This window comes from Girardinichthys multiradiatus, chromosome 11 (assembly GCF_021462225.1).
Source record: "Girardinichthys multiradiatus isolate DD_20200921_A chromosome 11, DD_fGirMul_XY1, whole genome shotgun sequence".
Classification (NCBI taxonomy): Eukaryota; Metazoa; Chordata; class Actinopteri; order Cyprinodontiformes; family Goodeidae; genus Girardinichthys; species Girardinichthys multiradiatus.
The window spans coordinates 6,719,324-6,739,134 of record NC_061804.1 but is presented as its reverse complement, the minus strand read 5'-3'; the positions used below and the strand labels follow the sequence as shown (position 1 = coordinate 6,739,134).

Genomic DNA, 19,811 nt, shown 5'->3' with positions numbered 1-19,811 from the left:
CTCCATGTTCCCTGCACTACAAGAATACCTTTGGAACACGTCTTTATTTGGACACATTGAAGGTGTTTCAGACCTGATGAAGCCAATTTGCTGATATGATGATTTCTAATAACAGCAACCTTTAGAGATTCTGAAACAATTTAATATTGTGAACATTGTTCAGGGGCATCAATGTTATAAATTGCTTAGATGGCCTTTTTAATGTTGCACTTGCAGTAAAAATCAGATGTCTTACAACTTTAATCCAGTAGAGATATAATCAATGTAAAAACCTTTTACATTTTACAAATATCCAATCAGGTTACTGCAGGTTAGGTGTTAATGGAAAAATTACAACATAACAGAACAAAAGAAAATACTGTTTTGCACATGAACTACTCTCATGAAGCTCGGATCATTAACTAGGACAACATATCAAATGTTAAGAATGATATATAAATCGAATTATTTTCAGAGGAAAATTTCCCCTCTGTATTCAATCCCAATAACATCTTAAAAAGTTGGTCAAAAGGCAGGAGAAAGCCTAGTTTGGGGACGTTTCCTTGTTGGCTTGTCTGAGCTTGTGTTTAATTGGATTACAGATATTTCATTCAAAAGTATATTCTTTACAGTAAGTGACCTAATGCTCATCAAAATACTGTTTCATGCATGTTGAGTCACTTTCATTCAGTTCCAATTAGCAGCAAGTCATCAAAGAGGCAAACATTAGGATGAAGAAACAGCAGAAATCTGGAGATTTGACAGTGAATTTGATTTCTGACAAAAGGTTTCTACATAATAAATGCACAGTGTAGGACAATGTAGTTTAAATAACAATCACAGCAGCATCACACAGCTGTGTACGTCCAATCAAATCCACCTTCTTAGCAGAGGCATTTGTGCTTAATTGAGTGAGACGACAAAAGTTCTTACTTGTTCAAACCATAATTGAATAATTGCGACCGGCCGTTGTGTCTGTTTGTCCCGAGCTCACTGACAGAGGCAGCCGAGACGAGTTGCAAGCAGTTACAGAATAATTCATGCTGAAGCGCCAGACAAAAACATAATCTAATATGGAACTCAGAGCATGATTAATGTGGAAGCTCATCTATGCAATGGTTTGTGCTATGCTCGAGACCTGAAATCATAACAAGGAACACAGCGTGCTGCTTGAAAAGTCTTACAGTTTTCTATGAGCTGTGGATGAAACCTGTGCACAAACTAAACCAATCACAGCTAAGCATGAATGATGTCATTCCAAATACATATTTACATTATGAAAAAGGCAGGGAAAAAGGAGAGAGGACAGTTCCTAATGCTTCAATTTTCCTGAAATCTGTGGTATTGGCACCTTTAACCGCCACCATGTAGCAAATCAAGCTTGAAGCCTCCTTCAAATTATTGGCTTTCCTTTTCAATTTGGCATGAAACCAAAATGGCTCCAAGTACTGCTGCAAGCTTTGGCTTTACAGCAAATTTCCTGATGTTTATGTCTGTAGACACTCATTAAAATTCAGTCAGTCCAAGGATGTAAGTTAAGTGCCGTGAGATAAACACTTGGTGCCAATTAAACTAATTCAAGGGCCACAAATGGTAGAACATGACATGAAAACTGATGGATGTTCACTTTTTTGCCATTATCACTAATTCATTTTTAGATGGCTAAAAGGAAACCATTACATAAAACGAATACAGTTAGCTCAGATAATGGAAAAACTGTAATTATGTAAACTGTGACAGGCCTGAGTACACTGGGATTCTAAACATAACATATATTACTCATTATTCATTCACACAGTTAAAATGGCTCTTTAGAAGAGCATTTCTTTATACCTTGAAGGAAATCTCATACTGCTCCCCTCCCCAGATCTCCAGCCCAGTGTCGTATCCTCCCAGCTCCCAGAACCACTTCCTGTCCACAGCAAACAGTCCACCTGCCATCACCGGAGATCTGGAAAATAAAAACAGCAGACAGTCAGATAACCTGGAGACAGATAAAACAACACAAATACATAGAGCAAGTGGAATAAAAGTGGAGAGAGAAGTCATATCTGAAATCCTGGGATCTTAAAACATTGGATAACAAATGATAATATTTTAAAAGATTATGTTATAGTTTTTTCTTTCTTTCTTTGTCAATTCTAAACATTTTTCGCATCCATGTACAAACAATTACAATAAACCGAGTATATGTTTTAATGCCAGAAGGGACATAAAGTCCCTTCACCGAGTTCTGGGTCTGCCCTGCAGTTTCCTCTCGGTGAAATGGATCTGAAAAAAAATGGAAAGCCTCCTTATCAGATACCAAAATCTCTTCAGTTGACCACTTTCACTGCAGGGGAGCAGAGGTTTTAGTTCAAGCACCTAAATGGTCACCCTGCAGAGGGAGTTCATTTTAGCCGATTGTATTCAGGATGCATGACACATTTTTCCTGACTGTTGGTGAAGCTTTCAATAACTAGGACTCAGCTCTACTTTCACCAAGTCAGACTCATGCAACTCCCTTATTTCTGTGGATGAAGCCACAATCCATCCATCCATCCATCTCCTGCTCCACCCTGCCAGCTCTCCTGAAGAAGACCAAGACTTCTGAACGCCTCCACATGAAGCAGAACATCAACACCCACCTGAAGGGAGCTGGTAAATAGTTAGATAGACACAAGAAAAAAAGATTTATAGAGTGTATGCAATATATGATGCATGGTTTCTTTAAAACTAAGCTAATCCCATGTGCTGCTTCATATTGTGTTTTCCTAATAGCACAGCTCCTATCTAAAGTGGATTCATAGAAAATAAATTGTGGTTTCCATCCTTCTTAGATGAAAGTTTAAAAAGCTTTCTGCATTTCTGAACAATGTGTCTTGTAATCTTTTCTATTACAAATGAAGAGAAAATAAATCTAGAAACATTTTTTTTCTATATCACCTTTTTTTAATTTCTTCATTTACCTGGAAAGAAAACAAATCCATAGTTTTCATTATTTGTATACTTGTGATGGAGATCATGTCACTGATTTTGATCAATATGTCCTTTTACCCAGCAGAAAAAGTAGGAGTTGATTTTACCGAAGTTATATATGAGCACAGGCCCCTGATTTTAAGGGTTTTTAAAGTTTGACAGCTGTCATTTTTAGCATGCAATACCTACTGATAAAAAAAGGTATTTCTTTATATTTATTGTAAATTTGTGCCATTCATTTATTTCATTGTATACACTTGTATATAGTGACACAGCTTTCTATTGCAAATGGAAAATAAAACACTTTTAGCATCAGAGAATCTTCAAAAACACCTGAAATTATAACTTTAAATAGAATGGGTTTGCTCAAATATCTAAACCAATTTGTTCAGAGCTGCATTAGAATCCAAGACCTGGCAAAACAACCAATTAGGCCACCAGCACAAATGAGAATTCATTTAAACAACCTTATGTTCCTCAGATCTAAGTGCCGTGTGAAAGCAGTCTCTTGTCTTTCGGCTAAATAATGTTTAAACAGCCTCACATCAGACCAGCAGGGCCATTCAGGAGAGCTCATTTTCTGCAGAGATAATTTTGTTTATTAAAAAAGAAGAAAGAAACAGAAGACTGATGAGATCCACCTTTAACAACGCCGTGATCTGATAAAGTTAGGTATATATCAGTCTCGCCTACATGTCTGATTTTTTTTCTGAAAACGTTGTTTATTTTCCAATTTCCCCGTCTTTTCCCCCTTCCTTTGTTTGAACAAAACATCTCTATGCATCTTCCAGACACCACACTGTTAGGGCCAAATTGCATATTTTCTCTCATGTTTCTACAGTTCCTTTTATATTTTTAACCTACTAATTTAAAAGCAGCATAGGAACGGGTTTGTAAGTTTTCGATTGTCAAAGTCACATCCAGAAGAAAGAAACAGAAATCAAATGGTGTCACAAACCCACATCTTCCCTAGGGTCCAAAACGCACCAGACAGACTTTCCTCATCATCAGGCAACAAAGGGTAAACAACGCCAGCTGCAAGGGGAACTAGGAGGAGTGGTGCGGTGTGTGTGAACTCTGTGGCCATGTTCAGTGGAGTGTGTGAGCTTAACAGAGGCATTGCAGAAACACTGTGTGTGCACTGATTTGTGGGGTGGAGATTGTTAGCTCTTGCTCACCGGAGGGAAAAACACACAAACACACTTCACCTCCCAAGAGTTTTGCAGAAAACAAAGTTTCTTTGGGGGAGACGGCGATTACATTTCACAAGGCAGTATAATTTTACCGCAAGCTACAGCATGGCTAACAGTAACAGGTTCAGCTACACTGCAAACAAAGAGAAAAAACCTAGGGTAACATTAGGTTCAGGACAAGACTGTCTTAATGAAAATTTGCAAATTTCCCCTGGAGGAAATGTTAAGCCTCAAAATCATGTTTCAACTTTAATATTCATGTTTTGTCATTGAAATTCACTCTTTTGTTATTCCGTTAAAGTATTTCTGACTCTAAAATGCAGTCCACTGCAGAAACGCCTGATAACAACATAATTTCCATCTGTTATAAAGTAACAAAACGTTTCTCAAAACCAAGCAAAATGCCTGTAACTGTATTCCTCTTTATCTAAAATGCTAAATAGGCAACCTCCTGTCACCACTCTTAGCGCTGATTGGGTTGTTGCTAAGTGACTGTATTGTGTAAAGCTATATGGGAACTAATGGTCAAAGATTACACAAATGGAACATCAACAATCTTTTTCTTCTAGGTAAAATATTCACAACACTTTATAAAAAAAAAAAAATTAATAAACATTATATTCCTTGACCTTTAATAAGATTCAGCTGATATTGCCAGGATTGTTCTGTACCCTGTTTACTCTGCAATGGCACAAAAGTAGGGGGATTTTAGCACCATTTATGGGGTCCTGTTTGGAAACAGCAGAACTTGGGGAAGTCAAACCTGCACTGTATCAAACATTTACTCTACCAAAAGCTTGGCTGAATGCATCATTACATCCAGAAAAATTCAAATTTCTTCAAAAGAATGTTGTCATAGAGATTATTCGGTATGAAACTCCAGTAAATGAATATTGGCTGGCATGAAGGCTCAGCAAATAGGCTCCGCAGCTAAACTCGATGCTTCTAGTGCCACCAAAAACAATATCAAGAAATGAAAAAGAGGCAATTGCAGAAGCTTCTTACCTGGGCTAAGGAAAAAGGACACTTCATAGAGAGTCAGGAGGAAGATGAGACACACCAAAACCTACAATTTAGACAAGCTAAAGGCTGGTAATAAAGCAACCTGGGCCTGCTTAACATCTCAGTAGAGCCACAGGCTGATCACTTCTAGGCCCCGACGCACGTATGCAATAATTCATGCATAAAGAGCCCTGGCCAGGTACTGAGTGCATATAGTGTACAGTACATGGACAAACCTTTCAGTTGGCCCACATTTCAGCATTAATAATCCTTTTTTTTCTCTATTGTAACATTCTGATTTTCAGAGAAATTGGATTTTGGGTCTTCATTAGCGTGGAAGCCAGAGTCATCAAAATTTAAAGACCATAATAAAGTATACAACTATGTTTCTAATGAATATATGTACAGGTTTTACATCTTAATAGAATCAGTGAAATAAAATTAACATTTTTGATTAGATCCTAATTTATTTAGATGGACCTGTATATCCTTACACTGACTGAAACTGCCCTGGAGATGAAAGCAGAAAATGAAATTGACATTTGAACCTGTTTTCACTGGTTTAATTAAAGGTTTGGTGGTCTAAAACACTTCTGGTTATAGACTCTGGGATGGGGTATCACTTTCTGTAGATGTAGAAAAATCCAAGTCAATGGGCTATTAATATTTCTGCTCACAATTCAGCTTTAATTAGTAATGCTCTGGCTTTTATTTTTCACTTCAGTTTGCTGACCTTGAAGGAAGACTAGAAGGTTATATTCATTCCTAAACAACGAATGAGAAAAGGAGAGAAAGGCAGAAAATGGAAACAACAGGTGCGTGCATTGACAAAATAGTCAATGACAGACAAGAAGATGGATAAAATCATCCTCACAAGCATTCAAACACACACACACATGCAAACACACACACCTTCAAGATAGATTTTGCCATCCCATCGAGGCTCATTTTCTGCTATAGCAATGTCACTCAGAAAGAAAATGAAATCTTTGCGAGTCAAATTGAATTTGCACTGATGAAGGTTATTTCATTGAGCAAGAAGAGCAGACTAATTCAAATGAGGATCGATTCTGATTGTTCTGCAGCTTATTTCTTCTTTGGTTTCTTATCGTCCAGCACAGACCCTCTGCCTGATGATACCTACTGTATTTTTAAATAGTCCCTGGCATCCAAACACAGACAAATGGCCTAGAGTAGCTGGCATCAAATGCAGTTATTTGGCCTGAGAAAACTGCAACGTTTAACTTATTTGCTCTGTTTTCCATTGATCAAAGGGCAACTGTGCCAAGGAATGATGCAATAGCAAAAACAATTTCAATGAGAAGTACATGTCAAATCCAAAAAAAATAACTATTAAATGCAAAACCTTTTACTCACCAGAAGGGTGAACAGAAATACTGAACAGAAATAAGTAGGTGAAGTCATGGTAATAAGACAGTATATCCTGTGTCAATTCTAGAATTTAATAGTGTTCGTGGCCCCCTCCCGCTGGGGAGAGGGGTCGTTGGGTCGTTGGTCTCGGAGGGGGGTCGGGGTCTGGGCCAGAGTGGTTCGGGTTCAGGAGGTGCTGACACTAGTCTGGGCTGGTGTGGTCTGCCTGTCTCCATCCCGGAAAGAAGGGGGCCGACTCCTGGGTCGGGGGCTGGTTGCCCCTTTGGGGTATCAGTACCTGGACCTAACTGGTTTATAAAGTATGTATGGGGATTGTGAGTGAGTGTATGATGTCCTTTGTTGTGTGTCTTTACGTTGGATGCGTGGGTGTGAGTCTTTTTATGGGTACGCGCAAGTGAGGAGCCACAGACCTGCCTCCCTGGACACAGGACAGATACAGAGGAGATCCGCCAGTGTATTGGTGGTTCTCGGTGTCTGGGACTGGATGCTCTGGTGTGTGCTGGCTTACTTCCGGTGGATTCTTGCCAGGGCCTGGGCCCCTTGGCTCTGTTGGGCCTCTGCTTGGGAGTGATGTGCCTTGGGGTCTCAGGTCTCTGGGTCCATGGCTGGATTTGCACCGCTGTAGACAGCTGCTGCCGGTGCCTGTTGGCTCGTCGCTGCAGCTCCCTGGGGCCTCTACACTGTGGGTGTTGAGTGGCTCCCCTGGGGCTCTCCTCTGCTCTTCTCTGGTGGGGTTGCGGTGGTCCCGGTGGAGATCCTCCCATGGTTCTCGTGCTCTGGGGGCCTTTGGATGTCTGTGACTCAGATCTCCTCTGTGTCTGTCTCTGTTGCATATTTTTATGGAGAAACCTTATGTAGACAAGCACGCTCACACTTACACCCACAGGTGTTTGGATTCAGGTGTTAACAGATCTACAAATGTTATTGAGCTGTAAATACATCTTGCATTCATTAGAACTGTGAACGTCCGGTAACATTGCTGTTCTTATATGTTTCTGCAGCTGTAGAAGCAATCTTCTAGGGTGTTATCTTGTATTCTCTCATCCGTCTTTCTCTCCTCTATTCTTTTAGCCTTCTCCCCCTTTGACCGTTTTTGCCCCACCTCTCTCTCTTAATATTCTGTGGCTGGATGAATGGGTGGACAATCAGACAGATGTGACATAAGTGCTAAAATGATAGCCAACATCACAAAACCCAGCTGTGGCAACCTACAAAACGAACTTCAGCAAGCTCCTACTAAAACTTTGGAGAAATCCCAAACTGCACTCAGCGCAGATCAAAACATAAATTCCAATTTTAACATTTATCTGATTATTTATCTGATTAGTCCAAGTTTAACAGTATCTTATAATAAATTAAAAAAAGCTACATAAGGACTTTGAAGTTTTTAGTTTTATTTACTTTGTGTGCAGAAATGTAGAGAAAACACTTGGCTCCCCAAACAGCTATGTTATGCGTTATGTGCTTTCAGCTGATTTACTGACTGTAGCTGCAAGAAATAACATTAATAGGCAGCAGGAATTTTTTTTTTCTATTTTTCATAAAATAGATACCAGTATTTTGGCACCAATCCTTTCTGAAAACCTACGTAAAAGCTCACCAGTATTTTGGAAAAGATAAATGTAAAAGGATTCATCTTCCTGTATCAGCTGTCTGATGTGGGTTTCAAGAGCTGCCGTGCAGGATGCCAGTGTGAATGTGTACATGAACAGAGAAGAGCTCACAAAAAGCCCAGATGAAAGGCTGCCACCCCCACTTGTCCTACAGATGTATGCATTCATGACACAATCAACTAATCAGCAGGAAATATCCCTAAAAAATGTCAGATGTTTCTGAAATAACTCCGCTTACTCAAACGGCTCACTGGGGTCGTCCTTCTGAAGCTCCAGAGGGATGGGGATACGTTTGTAGTACATTTCCCAGTCGAAAGCTCCTCGCATGGCGTCGCCCGCCTGTGTTTCATAGCCAAAGTTATCGTGGTCGATGACGTCGATCATCGGGCACACGATAGTCTTCCTGTTCTGGGCTATTCGGTCTGAGTGGGCATAAAAGGATGCAGACATGTTGGCAGACAGTTAATGGCAACAGATTGGCTTTTTGCTTTTAAAGCTTTAAGGAACAAAGACAAGCCTGCTCTCTGCTCCTTTTCACAGACTGCAGATGTCTGTGATCTGATATAGAGCCGTCTCTGTGCTGATAACACCCAATCACAATAAATACAAAGAGTATAAAGCATTGAATCTTAAAAGAATCAATTCTTACAGAAAGAAAAACACCCTTTGGTTCATTTATTTTATTGAAGATGGTATACGCCAGATCAGAGGGCAACTGCTATGCCTTTCTACGTTTCAGATCAGAGAAAAAACATCTAGAAACAAGAAAGTAGGTCCATTCGCCTTCTAATGAGGCACTTAGGATTACCATGGCCTGGAAAATCTAAATTCTTGGCAAAATAAAAAATAGATGAAGCCTTGAGGTAGGAATTGCGTATCCAATGTGACAGGGCCTTAAAACTCCCTCAGCTCTTCCTCAGACAGTTTAGTTTAGGGTTCCACTTTCTCTCTTTTTCTTTTCTTTTCTTTTCTCTTTCTCTTTTCTTTAACACAACAGCATATTTTAATAGCCAATATAAAAATAACTTTTTACACAAATCAGTTCATGTGCCAAAACAATCCAAAAAGTGGCTATTAAATGATCAAAAGAAAAATAGATGGCATTGAAGTGATTGAAAACAGAGATTTGATTAGAGAACACAAATTTTAATAAACTCAGACGAAACTTTAAAAACCCCAAATATCAGCAAATTTGAGTTCTATTAATGCTTTAAAAAGAAGACTGAGGGAATAAACAAATATAAAGGAAAATCCTAACACTATAAAAAGGTGATGAGAAGAGGTTTGAGTAGTCAATATCTCCAAGACGTTGTTCTGACTATCCGTGTCTGTCATCATTGTGGAGGACGTTTGGTGCGCTATTCTTTCCAATGTTGCTCCTGTTCTTTGAAATAATTTGCTTCTGCACAGCCCTCTTAATGTCCCACCAACTACTTCAATCCGGTTGAAGTCTGAACTTTGACTGGGGCCTTGCAGCACCTTGAGTCATTTCTCTTGCAAGAAGTCCTGTTGTTGCTTAGCCAGAGTTTTACCACATAAGAATTAGGAAAAATTACCTATTGTTGGCTCTTTTACCAGTTATTCAGAAAAACAAATAATACGGCAACATGAAAGATGCACCAATCAATCAGCCAGAGATTTGGAAATCTCCCCTGGATTTGTCATTAGCAAGTACAGAAATATAAAAATTTATTTATTCGTTGTGATTAAAACCATGAAAACAAAGAGCTCCCACCAAATGTAGTCAATGAATGCATTAGTAAACATCGGGTAGTTTCATGCACTTTTCTGTGTAGAACATTAAGCAGATAAAGGCTATGCTTGAATAAATGGGGGTTTATCTTGTTTTTCTCTTTATATGTTCTAGTCCTTAGGAAACAACAATCAAAATCAGCCTAAATCAGAATCCGCAAGTCCAACCTCAAAGCAAACCAGACAACCAGGAAAGCCTGATTGGTGCATCTCTAAACAAGATGAAAACTAAGCAAATACTTAGAGTTTCTTTAACTAACAATAAGTTAAATCAATCTTAATTAGGTCAATTGGATTAGGTTTCCACCAGCCTTGCTGAACATTCTTTTTTAAGGTCATGATTTTTGGTCAGTGAATCAAGATCAATGAGATGGTTGTAATACTGAGAATCTTTGCTCACCCAGCAGAGGGGGCAGCCAGTTGACGTTGGCCTCACAATGAGAATCCAGGAAGGTGATGACCTCCCCTTTAGCGGCGTTTGCTCCCAGCAGCCGCGTCCTGATCAGACCCTCCCTCTTATTTGTCCTTAGGATGCGAACCTTTGGCAGCCGTATCATGTACTCCTCTAGGGCCACTTTGAGGTGCTCTGGAAAGAAAACAAGATGGTAAAATTGTCTGATTAATTCAGAGGGGTTCCAGCAAATTAATACCTACTGATGCAAACTGAGAGATGGACTGAAAAGCTGTCCTCTAACATGCCCTCACAAAGCAAGATCAAAAGAAAACCATTAGGCATCTCTGTGAAGCAAGACATCTGCCTGTGCCACATGCTGCAGACTGAGATGTTCCCCTTTAGGCCTCTACATCATAACAGACTCACACTAACTGAGAAAAACTTCTTACTTACTTTTCAGCCCTTTTTATATCTGTACTGCAGTCATTAGACAGAATGTAAGCCTGAAGAGTCAGAGTCCAACTGTGAGTGATGAAAAAAAGGATTAAATCAACCCCTCCTAACATGTGGAGCCATAAAGCTGTTGGCAAAAACCAGTGCTTCCTCTAAAAATGATGATGCTCATCATTTTTACCAAAATTCATAATGCACCATGAGGGAATTAAAACTGCTGTGTCCTCAGATAATCTCTTCACTTTTCTTTGTCAGAGGGGAGATTACTTAACTCCATAGAATCATAAAGTTTATTTAAGTCTGACCAGCAGGACTGATGGTGAATTTCATTCTTTCCCCAGCTTGGAGAACAAAACCGAGACCAAAGGCACAGTTTCTTCTGCTAAAACAGTAAACCTACCGAAACCATGCAGATGGTTAGGAATGAAAAAAAAAAAAAAAAACTCAATCAAACTAAAACTTTAAATGCACGTATTTTTCCCAGTATTTCTCGCTGCTGCCTTTGACAGATCAATTCTGTGGCAAATGGAGCTTGTAAATCCTTCTGCTCAAATGTCAAGCACATTCTGACGAGTCAATGGAAAGATAGAGTGAAATTTGAAGGCACATTTTTATTCGCCATCTGACTACTTTCATGGCGGTTCCAAAGCAGTCTGTACTTGTCAGGCCAACCTTAAATATGTGGGCCTCCATCATCCCGTCCATAACATACATTGTGTGAACTCATCTGATTCCATCCATCATCTGCTTTGCAGCCTCCGTTTCAATCCCCGACATCTTGCTGAAATTAATGTGCCTTTAATTCCATCTTGGTTGGCAAAAGTCTTAACCATATGATGCAAACCAACCTGCCAAGAATGCTCACGCATGCGCACACACACACACACACACACACACACACCCACAACACTCTGTTCATCATAGATAAACACATATCAGATGCATCTGAAAGAAAAAAAACCTGCTTCTCTCCACCTGAAAAATAATTATTTGTCAGCAGTCTCTTATAATCCATCTGTCTCCTGGAAAATAAACAGTTTAACTGCATCCAAAGCTACCCAGGACAGTTACTCAGAGGGAGATCACATTCCATCCTCTATAGACAGTTAAACTGCCTATAAAAACCTCTGGAAGGAATACATTGTTAATGCTGTTTTATTTATGTGTTTTAATCATCTAAAATAAACATATGCTGGTATTATTGCCTTTTATCCTCTTCCTTACTTACTCTAACTTGCAAGCAGAATTTTGTAAACCAAATCACATTTCCTTGTTTTCTAAAGTTCTGGCCTGATGAAACCTAATTTGATCAATTCCAACTTCTTGTTTCCTGAATTAACAGAACTCAAAACACATTTTGTCTTGTTTAACTGAAAACTGCCTGCTGATTCAATCCCATATATAAAACATAACAGAGCTTTTTTGTCTTGTGACGCATGTACAGGTCCTTCTCAAAAAATTAGCATATTGTGATAAAGTTAATTATTTTCTATAATGTAATAATGAAAATTTAATATTCATATATTTTAGATTCATTGCACACTAACTGAAATATTTCAGGTCTTTCATTGTCTTAATACGGATGATTTTGGCATACAGCTCATGAAAACCCAAAATTCCTATCTCACAAAATTAGCATATTTCATCCGACCAATAAAAGAAAAGTGTTTTTAATACAAAAAACGTCAACCTTCAAATAATCATGTACAGTTATGCACTCAATACTTGGTCGGGAATCCTTTTGCAGAAATGACTGCTTCAATGCGGCGTGGCATGGAGGCAATCAGCCTGTGGCACTGCTGAGGTCTTATGGAGGCCCAGGATGCTTCGATAGCGGCCTTTAGCTCATCCAGAGTGTTGGGTCTTGAGTCTCTCAACGTTCTCTTCACAATATCCCACAGATTCTCTATGGGGTTCAGGTCAGGAGAGTTGGCAGGCCAATTGAGCACAGTGATACCATGGTCAGTAAACCATTTACCAGTGGTTTTGGCACTGTGAGCAGGTGCCAGGTCGTGCTGAAAAATGAAATCTTCATCTCCATAAAGCTTTTCAGCAGATGGAAGCATGAAGTGCTCCAAAATCTCCTGATAGCTAGCTGCATTGACTCTGCCCTTGATAAAACACAGTGGACCAACACCAGCAGCTGACACGGCACCCCACACCATCACTGACTGTGGGTACTTGACACTGGACTTCTGGCATTTTGGCATTTCCTTCTCCCCAGTCTTCCTCCAGACTCCGGCACCTTGATTTCCGAATGACATGCAGAATTTGCTTTCATCCGAAAAAAGTACTTTGGACCACTGAGCAACAGTCTAGTGCTGCTTCTCTGTAGCCCAGGTCTGGGGAATGCGGCACCTGTAGCCCATTTCCTGCACACGCCTGTGCACGGTGGATCTGGATGTTTCTACTCCAGACTCAGTCCACTGCTTCCGCAGGTCCCCCAAGGTCTGGAATCGGTCCTTCTCCACAATCTTCCTCAGGGTCCGGTCACCTCTTCTCGTTGTGCAGCGTTTTCTGCCACACTTTTTCCTTCCCACAGACTTCCCACTGAGTTGCCTTGATACAGCACTCTGGGAACAGCCTATTCGTTCAGAAATTTCTTTCTGTGTCTTACCCTCTTGCTTGAGGGTATCAATAGTGGCCTTCTGGACAGCAGTCCGGTCGGCAGACTTACCCATGATTGGGGTTTTGAGTGATGAACCAGGCTGGGAGTTTTAAAGGCCTCAGGAATCTTTTGCAGGTGTTTAGAGTTAACTCGTTGATTCAGATGATTAGGTTCATAGCTCGTTTAGAGACCCTTTTAATGATATGCTAATTTTGTGAGATAGGAATTTTGGGTTTTCATGAGCTGTATGCCAAAATCATCCGTATTAAGACAATAAAAGACCTGAAATATTTCAGTTAGTGTGCAATGAATCTAAAATATATGAATGTTAAATTTTCATCATGACATTATGGAAAATAATGAACTTTATCACAATATGCTAATATTTTGAGAAGGACCTGTATAGTTGTGTTTAAAATGACACCAGTCCAACAAAACTAACTAGTTTTATCAATGTTTATGGTAAAAAAAAAAAACATAATAATTATATATATATATATACACACACACATTTTTACATGGCAAATAATTTACTAGTAGGTGTAGTAGATTAATAGAAAACTAATAATCATGACATGAAAAGCTGCCAATTCTGTGTAATTGAATAATTATTCAAAAAGGATTGGAGAGTGGAGTTCAGCCACAGCAGCCATTCATTCTGGTAGCCCTGCTTTAAGAACAATGGCAGCAAAAGTTGTACATTCTGGTTAAAATGCATTGCAGAGATGCCATGATTCCAGGATTAACCAATTACCACGGTTATTTTTCCAAGGCCAATTTTTTAAATTTATTTAAAAAAATGTCTTTTTTGCATACTGCAAAAAAAAATTTAACAATGTTTTGCACTTAAATGATTAGTTCAATCTATAAAGTGCCACTTCCAGCAGGCCAAAAAGAAGTTAAATGAAGCCTTTACTATTTACGGAGTTACAAATAACAAAAGGAAAACAGCACACAACGAGGAGGAAAGTAGTTTTAACTTTAGTTAAGACTTTTAAAAAAACAAAAAAGATCAAATCATAAAAATTAGGTTGCATTGATTAATCACGGCAAACCAAGTGTTTTGACAACTAAATATTAGTTTAGTGATTTACAGAAGAGTTAAATCTCCAAGCAATTTAATTGTTTAAGTTTCTAGTTTTGAACATAATTTGCTTTTTTTTTTTCATTTGAGATTTGAGTGCATTGAAATAAAAGTTTTTATAAGGCGTTTGAGCTATTTAGAACAGCTGTAAAGTGACTTAACTGACCTTTAATCCTTTATGCTGGATTTTAGCGACAGCACACCTAAGCCTAAACCTGCTCACTGTTACCTGATTCAGCCACGGTGTTAACACAATTGTTGCGCACCATTTACAGTTGATCACCACAATTAAAATTAATAAAAAAAAAATAAAAAAAACATCTTAATTTCTCCACATGCTTTATGCACCCAAATCCAGCTTCCAGTATGCTCTACCTGTGCAACATTCTGTCTACGTCCTGGATAATAGGTCCTAGATCTGTCAAGGTTTCTTGCCCATGAAGCAGGTCCAAAACACCTCCGCCCTGAAGACCAGCAACTCCTTCCTGAATTCTTATGTTCCTTACCTTTACATATTTCCACCAGGGCAGCACTTGTTCAATGTCAGGATTTTAATACTGCTTTTGTCAACCCCTCTTACTCACATCATAATAAAACAACCTTCTATATCCTTTTATTCAGTCACCAACTTTGTAACTTTTCACCAAGGTGATGCGTCATGTGTGATTAATTACATTTAGTTTATTCAAAGGCTGATATGAAGCTAAGGACAAACAGGTCAAATTGAAGTTCATCGTATGACACAACGATGATGCAATGTATCCACTTCAATTTGAAGATATCCTCTTGGCTTTAGATGTACAGTAAAGTATGATGGAAGCCAAAACACTTTAATCAACATTTATTATCACAGTAAGAATCAAACCTGTTTTTGACATTAAGGTTTCAGTGAGTACATTTAAATGCTATATATTGTTGAAAACAGAGTGTTCAGTTCTATAGGTTTGTTTTGGTAATGAGAAATACTGGAGTATAGTTTAGTTTAAATAAAGACTTTATAAAGACGTTATATTCAAGGATATTTTGAGTCCCTCCCCTTAGACCTGAGCTGTATTGCATGGACATACAGGGGTTGGACAATGAAACTGAAACACCTGGTTTTAGACCACAATAATTTATTAGTATGGTGTAGGGCCTCCTTTTGCGGCCAATACAGCGTCAATTCGTCTTGGGAATGACATACAAGTCCTGCACAGTGGTCAGAGGGATTTTAAGCCATTCTTCTTGCAGGATAGTGGCCAGGTCACTACGTGATACTGGTGGAGGAAAACGTTTCCTGACTCGCTCCTCCAAAACACCCCTAAGTGGCTCAATAATATTTAGATCTGGTGACTGTGGAGGCCATGGGAGATGTTCAACTTCACTTTCATGTTCATCAAACCAATCTTTCACCAGTCTTGCTGTGTGTATTGGGGCATTGTCATCCTGATACACGGCATCGCCTTCAGGATACAATGTTTGAACCATTGGATGCACATGGTCCTCAAGAATGGTTCGGTAGTCCTTGGCAGTGACGCGCCCATCTAGCACAAGTATTGGGCCAAGGGAATGCGATGATATGGCAGCCCAAAGCATCACTGATCCACCCCCATGCTTCACTCTAGGCATGCAACAGTTGGGGTGGTACGCTTCTTTGGGGCTTCTCCACACCGTAACTCTCCCGGATGTGGGGAAAACAGTAAAGGTGGACTCATCAGAGAACAATACATGTTTCACATTGTCCACAGCCCGAGATTTGCGCTCCTTGCACCATTGAAACTGACGTTTGGCATTGGCATGATTGACCAAAGGTTTGGCTATAACAGACCGGCCGTGTATATTGACCCTGTGGAGCTCCTGACGGACAGTTCTGGTGGAAACAGGAGAGTTGAGGTGCACATTTAATTCTGTCGTGATTTGGGCAGCCGTGGTTTTATGTTTTTTGGATACAATCCGGGTTAGCACCTGAACATCCCTTTCAGACAGCTTCCTCTTGCGTCCACAGTTAATCCTGTTGGATGTGGTTCGTCCTTCTTGGTGGTATGCTGACATTACCCTGGATACCGTGGCTCTTGATACATCACAAAGACTTGCTGTCTTGGTCACAGATGCACCAGCAAGACGTGCACCAACAATTTGTCCTCTTTTGACCTCTGGTATGTCACCCATAATGTTGTGTGCATTTCAATATTTTGAGCAAAACTGTGCTCTTACCCTGCTAATTGAACCTTCACACTCTGCTCTTACTGGTGCAATGTGCAATCAATGAAGACTGGCTACCAGGCTGGTCCAATTTAGCCATGAAACCTCCCACACTAAAATGACAGGTGTTTCAGTTTCATTGTCCAAACCCTGTATTCCACAAGTGGAAAGCTGCTTGGAGGATGCTTTGCAATAATATGTTTTTATTCAGCTTTAACCAGTTGTTGGCTCTGGAGTCTTCACTGGAATCAGGTAGGGCTCCACAATATATTGCAGATTTTGTAATAAGGCAGTCAAGTCATTAAAAAAACTACAGCTATGTTGTTTAAATGCGAAAATAGCACATTTAGGATATAGGTTTATCAACAAACCTTGTTGAGATGGAATTTTTAAAGTTAATGTTTTTATTTATTTAGCTGGACAGCCTGCTCATTATCTGGGGTCTATGTCTGCTATGAACCAAAAGCAGAAACACATTACAACTTTTATACTTGTTTACTTGTCCCAAGTCACTTTGTTATTGCAACATTCATCAATAGTAACACAAATCATAAGTTTTCATTATAATGTGCAGCCCTAGAAAACAGGTATGAGCAAATTTACAGTGCATGGTGAAAGTATACCATACACTTAAACTTTTGCACATATAGTCAGGTTACAGCCACAAATATATGTGCATTTTACTTGGATCTGATATAATTGACCTAAACAAAGTAATGAATATTTGTGAAGTTGAAGAAAATGATGGAAGTGTGAATGCACTGAAAGGTGGGTTTAGAAATTATTGACTCAGGAGCGATCTTCCCAAACACTCACTAGTTTGTGTAGGTCTATCTTATAAAATCTAAATAAAACACACTGACGTCTGTGGTTGTAATATGAAAAATGGGCAAATGTGCAAGGTGCAAGAATATTTTTCCATGGCATTGCAGGCTTCTCCACCACCATGAAGCTATCGAAACAACACTTTATTTGATTATTTTAAGGTTATCTTCATATGTTCAGTCCACATTTTGAAACACTGTTTAAAGCAATGTTTGACAATTTAAAACAAATAGCAGAAACATTTTGAAACACTGGTTTTCTCTTTGCTGCTATTGAAAAGCAAAGCAGTGACAAGTTGTTCAACAAGGTATTTTGGCAGTTGGAACTGAAAGAACTCATACTGGCTCTGACCCAACGTTACAACTAATCTGGCAAAAAAAAAAAAGAAGAATTTTACAGGCATCAAATATTTGTGCGTTCAAGTTATTGTTAATAAAGCAAAACATTTGGTTTTAGCCAAAACTTAACAACAAGCTAGAAGTTGGCAAATGGTAAATCATCCTGTTTTTAGTAATACAGTTTTATAGATGAAGATGATTTCATATACACCTAATGGCAGTATATAGGTATATGCTTATGTCTTGTAGAAATGGTCCAGTTAGAATTTGGTACACATGCACACCAGCAAAGGAGATTTATCTGAGTTGGTAGGAGATGAGACACTGGGTAGGCTTGTGAGGGGTTGGGTTTGCATGAGGCTGCATGATTTTATTATCCACCTGTCTGGTTTGCAGGGTGTACAGCTGTCACAGTTTCCCATCATTAAAAACAACTGGGTACATTGTTATACCCTGCAATGTGCTGCAAAGAGTACAAAAACATTTGCCTGATACAACCACCCAAATTAAACTAAGCCTAAGTTGAACTAATTCTGCTGAGAGGTTAACATCTTGCTGTCAGTGGTTTTAGTTTACATGTTTCATAAATAAACGCCAAAACTTTAACCTAACAAAACTCAATTTAAAGTGTTGTCCAGTTTTGCTCCCAAAGTCTACCCAGATACAGCAAAACCTTCAACATCATAGTAGGCAACATCCCATCCACTCATTGCAGTTGTACTGTGCTGCAATTTTGACACTGAATTAATGTCTAAAGAGCTCCACAGGGTTAGTGTCACACAAAGAGGGCCCTTCACCTTCATAACATGGCAATAAATCAGCCCAGTAGCTATTAACCAAAGGGAAATTGATTCAAGCTAAACTTTTACCCTGCATGGGTAGATTCTTATGAAACGTTTCCTAATAACAGGCGAAGAGATTAAACAGCGAACATTTGTATTGCATGTACAGCCCATTCTGGATATGATTGGGGAGCACGGAAAGGTTGCGGTGTCTAATTATGAATGGTTAATTTGACAGGAATAAATTGGAATAAGGCTTGTCTGGTTTACAAAAAAACTATCGAGGCAATAAATCACTTTAATGAGAAGCGGCTGATTTCGACATGCACATCAGTCACTATTAGAATGCGGAATCAAGGACACAAGGAAGGATTGGACATCACTGACATCGGGGTCACTGCTACAGGTCCCATTTACCAATACCCAAACATCCACTATTCTCCTCCTGTTTCTCTGGCAAAGATACACTAGATAAGCATTTGAGTTATTTCTGAGAATTCAGCTAAAAACATTAAAAATATTAAGCAAAGCTGTGTGAGAAGCATACAGTTCTGCTCTTTTAGTATGCCTATATTGAGAATTTACTCCACCTGCAACAGGTTCACCTAGAATATGTTTACTTCTATAAAAACAATTCATATCATACCCTGCAGAACATTTTTTAGCCTTTCTTGATTGATGCGAGGAGGTGTGGAGGGGGTGGTGGAGGGGGATTTCAATTCAATTAACCTGAAATTACAGTGGAACCAATATTGCATCCAAATCACCTTTCCAAGGTGCCCGGGTTACTTCCCAGAAGCTTCGGCAAGGCATGTGAGTAGCTGGCATGGCCAAGCGGCCAGTTTATTGTGAGTAGCTGGCATGGCCAAGCGGCCAGTTTATTGCTCCAAAATATTCAGCTGATCCTGTACACCCCATCACACTTCCTCCTGCTCAGTCCAATGCCATTCTCAAAGCATGTGGTGCTACTTTTTAACAACTGTCATTAAAAATAAGAAAACAATTTTAGCCAGTTTGAGGGCTTCTTCCCTAAATGCAGACAAACACTCTCCCGATCACACAAAAGCACATCCCTTAAGCAGCTACCAAGCCTGTTCTAAGTGATGTATTACATATGTGTGCCTCACCATTACATCGCAAAATGACTAATTTGACAAGCAAGAAAAGAAGGCAGACAATTTCATGTCTCTGACTGGAAGCTGGCTGCATGCAGAACCAGCAGCTGCAGAAACAGGTTGCTGCTCCTTGCCTGAAACC

The 19,811-nt window shown here is 39.4% G+C and overlaps 1 protein-coding gene across 1 annotated transcript in view; it reads right to left on the bottom strand.

Annotated features, from left to right (window-relative positions):
• LOC124876313 (polypeptide N-acetylgalactosaminyltransferase 10-like) overlaps positions 1-19,811 on the bottom strand; it is a 138,027-nt gene that overhangs the window by 19,330 nt on the left and 98,886 nt on the right. Inside the window, exons 5-7 of the mRNA XM_047378970.1 lie at positions 10,290-10,475; positions 8,376-8,559; positions 1,813-1,930 (exon numbers count right to left, since the gene is read on the bottom strand). Of these exons, the coding sequence (XP_047234926.1) occupies positions 1,813-1,930; positions 8,376-8,559; positions 10,290-10,475 (488 nt within the window). The remainder of the gene's footprint in view (positions 1-1,812; positions 1,931-8,375; positions 8,560-10,289; positions 10,476-19,811) is intronic.